This window comes from Pseudopipra pipra, chromosome W (assembly GCF_036250125.1).
Source record: "Pseudopipra pipra isolate bDixPip1 chromosome W, bDixPip1.hap1, whole genome shotgun sequence".
Lineage (NCBI taxonomy): Eukaryota > Metazoa > Chordata > Aves > Passeriformes > Pipridae > Pseudopipra > Pseudopipra pipra.
Window position 1 is genome coordinate 21,500,520 of NC_087580.1, and position 4,185 is coordinate 21,504,704.

Here is a 4,185-nt window from a genome sequence, read left to right on the forward strand (position 1 = left end):
CTGTGCTATTCACCTGGGACTTCTTGTAGTCAGCTGCATATTTAATGGAAGGGATTTTGCTGCCTTAGATCTATTTGAAATGTCTACCTGAGAATGAGATGAATGATGCTCTAGCCCTTTTCTGTCTAAACCCACCTACACTGTTCACTCTGTGTTTTTTGGTACCTCATGCATATAAATAATTGTTATTTGTCATTTCTCCTGCTTTACTGAAAGCATTAAATCGGTTGTCCCAGACACTGGGTGTTCTGGAGAGTTTCTTTGCTATTGTCTCAGGCAGAAGTATTCTCACAGCAGTTTGTACTGTGTTCAAGTTTGGGGAAGGCTGAGAGAGGAGGAGAGAGGGATTGAAGCGGATTAAATTAATTATGCAAATAGAAATATATGTTAAACATTTCCTGGGGATAACTACAATTTATTCAGTTCAAAACTGAATGCACATTCATTAAGCTCAAAACTGTGTGCACACATGCACTGCCCTCAGAAGATCCCACAACATCCTGGAGATGCTGGAAGGGAGCCCAGCTCTGCTTCACAAGTTCCCAGGGCCTGTCCCTGCCTGTGCTCCAAGGGCTTCCACCCCCCAGGACTGTGCTCAGAGAGCACTCAGGCCTTACAGCCAGAAAGGGGCTCAGGAGGACAGTGTGGGAGTGGCAAGAGAGCAGCTCTGCAAAGACCAAGCACTGCTGCTCCCTGGCAGTGCTGCTGGGCTGGGATTATTGTCCCCCTTTGCAAATACACCCTGTCCTGCAGTGTGCTGTCCTTTAGGAAGATCTGAGAAGAAGGATTTGGACAAAGAAGGCACTGCAGAGTCCTTTATTTTGTTTAAATAGCCAGAGAGCACAATTCATCATTTTTACATCTCTGAGTCAAATTCAATGGGTAGACATTTAAATAGAAGGCAGATGCATAATAATATTTGATTGCAGAGAAAATTATTGCAAGAAGAACCCAATGACCTCCATGAAAAACCTGAGCAGGAAGGTTGGACCATTAGTGAGTCCCATTCTGAATGCTATGAACCAGAAAACAGGAACTTTATTGCTCCTGAAAAGCATCCAGTCATCATTTTCCTCAGGGCATCCTTGAGCTCCTGGTTCCTGAGGCTGTAGATGAGGGGGTTCAGTGCTGGAGGAACCACTGAGTACAGAACTGATAGGGCCAGATCCAGGGATGGGGAGGAGATGGAGGGGGGCTTCAGGTAGCCAAATGCAGCAGTGCTGAGGAACAGGGAGAGCACGGCCAGGTGAGGGAGGCACGTGGAAAAGGCTTTGTGCCGTCCCTGCTGAGAGGGGATCCTCAGCACAGCCCTGAAGATCTGCACATAGGAGAAAACAATGAAAACAAAACAACCAAACACTAAACAGGCACTAACCCCAATGAGCCCAATTTCCCTGAGGTAGCCTGAGTGTGAGCAGGAGAGCTTGAGGATGTGTGGGAGTTCACAGAAGAACTGGCCCAGAGCATTGCCCTGGCACAGGGGCAGGGAAAATGTATTGGCTGTGTGCAGCAGAGCATTGAGAAAGCCAGTGGCCCAGGCAGCTGCTGCCATGTGGGCACAAGCTCTGCTGCCCAGGAGGGTCCCGTAGTGCAGGGGTTTGCAGATGGCAACGTAGCGGTCGTAGCACATGATGGTGAGGAGGAGATACTCTGATGAGAAGAAGAACAGAAAGAAAAAGAGCTGTGCAGCACATCCCGTGTAGGAGATGGTTGTGGTGTTATGGAGGGAATTGTGCATGGCTTTGGGGACAGTGGTGCAGATGCAGCCCAGGTCTGTGAGGGAGAGGTTGAGCAGGAAGAAGCCCATGGGGGTGTGCAGGTGGTGGTCGCAGGCTACGGCGCTGAGGATGAGGCCGTTGGCCAGGAGGGCAGCCAGGGAGATGGCCAGGAAGAGCCAGAAGTGCAGGAGCTGCAGCTCCCACCTGTCTGCCAATGCCAGCAGGAGGAACTGGGCCATGGAGCTGCTGTTGGACATTTGCTGTTCCTTAGGACAGGGTCTGTTCAGAAAAGGAAAAGACAGGGAACAATTAGGAGATACCCCTCTCAGCAAAGATACTCCATCTTTCATAGTAATCCCCCCAAACCATTTGTATTTCCCTTATGCTGGCTCAGAGTGGTGTGAGCAGCAAGAATTCTGGCCGTGTGCTGCCAAGGGCTCAGCTTTGCTCTGCTACAGTGGTAACATGGAGCTGGTTTGTGACAGCTCTGATGATCACAAGGGATGTCAGATGTAACCCACCTTTAATGGAAAAGCTCCATTTCTGACCCCCCTACTTACAAGAGTGTGGTCTGCAGAACAGAGGTTTCTATTGTCTTTAGAATAATTCTTCTGTTAGATATGTCCCATCATTAAATCTGCAGAGTGTTCTCTTTAGAAGTAAAAATTCTCATTTTTATTGCTAAAAATGTGAAGAAAAGACAAGAGACAAAAGGGCTCATCTCTCTGTGGTTTAAAGCAGAGCCAGGAGAGCTGCAGAGTCCTTTAGCCTGTTTCCCATCTGCCCTGCTCTTTCCCTTGTTCTGCATTCACTTTGATTTCACACAAACAAATATTGAAAACTACATCCACAATGCAGTGATGAGAGCAGGACAATGTTGTTTCCAAGGGCAGCTCTGGGAAGTGTCCCCTGTGCCAGCCCAGAGGTGCAGCTGTGCTGGACAGAGCAGGACAGGAGCCCTCCCGCAGGGAAGCCAAGGGCTGGGACAGGAGAGTGCCCACCCCCAAGGGAAGGCTCAGCACTGCCCAGGATCCTGTGCTCATTTCTGATCCTGCCTGAAATATTCATCTCTGAGAGTAAAAGAGTTGGAATTTCAGTGCAGTCTCCTGACCTGAGAGAACAATGTCTCTGCTACAATGCCTAAGCAGGAAACACACCTCAGCACTAATTCCTTTCCTGTAGCCCCTGTCTTTTGTAAACTTTGCAAAACATTCTCCATTCAATATGGTGTAGTGGTGTGGGGCTGTGAGCAGGTGTGACCCTGCAACAGGGAGACATGGAAAAGATCCTGCATCAGCTGCCAGGTTTGCTCCTTGCCCACAGCCCTTGTGCCCCAGCCCTGGGAGCAGCTCCCCGGGCCGGCTGAGAGCTGCCCCTGGCAGGCAGCAGAGTCCCTGCCCAGCACAGCGCCCTGGGCTGCAGGACCCTGCTCTGCCCCACAGCCCTGGGCACCCCTGGCTGCACCCCCGGCTTCACAGCTCTTCCAAAGTGCCCCAAAACAGCCCCTGCTCCCCCATCCCATCAGCTGGGGCTGGGCCAGCTTTAGGAGATGCCTCCAGGAGCTGCCCCTGCACTGCCCTGCAGCCACAGACTCACCATGTGCAGCCCTGCCAAGGTTCCTCCTGCAGGGAGCTCTCAGCCATCCTGCCAGTGCTGAGCCCCTTGAAGCTGTGTCTGTGCCCTGCTGGTGTCCCTGAGCTGGCCTGGCAGTGCCCTCAGCCCTGCTGGGCTGTGCAGAGGAGCTGCTCCTGGGCAGAGCTGTCTCTTTGAAGCTCTTCTTGCTTGCCAGGAGCTCCCTGTGTGCCAGGAGCCCGGCCCAGCTCAGCAGCACAGCAACAGCCCCAGGTATTTCATGACCCTCCAGGGGGTTTGATGTTGTTTACATGAGACTCAGTCCCTGAGAGGAAGTTCAAACAATTTTTCAACAAGTCAAAGTGAGATGGAAACACTGAAGTTTCTTGTAGTGCTAATGAGTCTCACTGAGGGACACAACTGAGAACGTGTCCCCAGGTTCCAGTCAGAGCAGAAAACTGCAGACAGTGATGACAAGGATGGACAAGCAAGGGAAAGGTGGCTCTGATGCTGAAGAAACATTGACTTCTTTCCTTGATCCAGAGGAACAAGTCCTGAGCCCCAGCCCCTGGGAAGGCAGATCCTGTCCCTGCCTCATTCCTCAGGGCTCTTCCTGGGGCACTGGGATGTGGGATGTGCAATGCCAAGGGCAGGACCATGGGGTGGCACCTGCCAGGCTGCTGAGCAGGGACAAGGAGGCCATGAGGCCCCAGGGCTGCAAGGGGCACTCCCCTCCTCCTGGCATCAGGGGCACAGACAGCAGCCCTGGCCAAAGGCCTGCAGAAGGTGGCTCTTTTGGGGCCTTTCAGCTTCTCCCCCTCCCTGTCTCCTCTCCAGCCCAGGCTGTCCTACGGTGTCCATGCCCTGCCCCTTTCCCTGCAGGCTGTCGTCATCC

The 4,185-nt window shown here is 52.2% G+C and overlaps 1 protein-coding gene across 1 annotated transcript; it reads right to left on the reverse strand.

The window, feature by feature from the left end:
- Positions 1-1,015: 1,015 nt before the first annotated feature.
- On the reverse strand, positions 1,016-1,630 carry LOC135404912 (olfactory receptor 14J1-like). Its single transcript, XM_064639641.1, has one exon. It carries the CDS (start codon positions 1,628-1,630, stop codon positions 1,016-1,018), a length of 615 nt encoding a protein of 204 aa, XP_064495711.1.
- Positions 1,631-4,185: the final 2,555 nt, after the last annotated feature.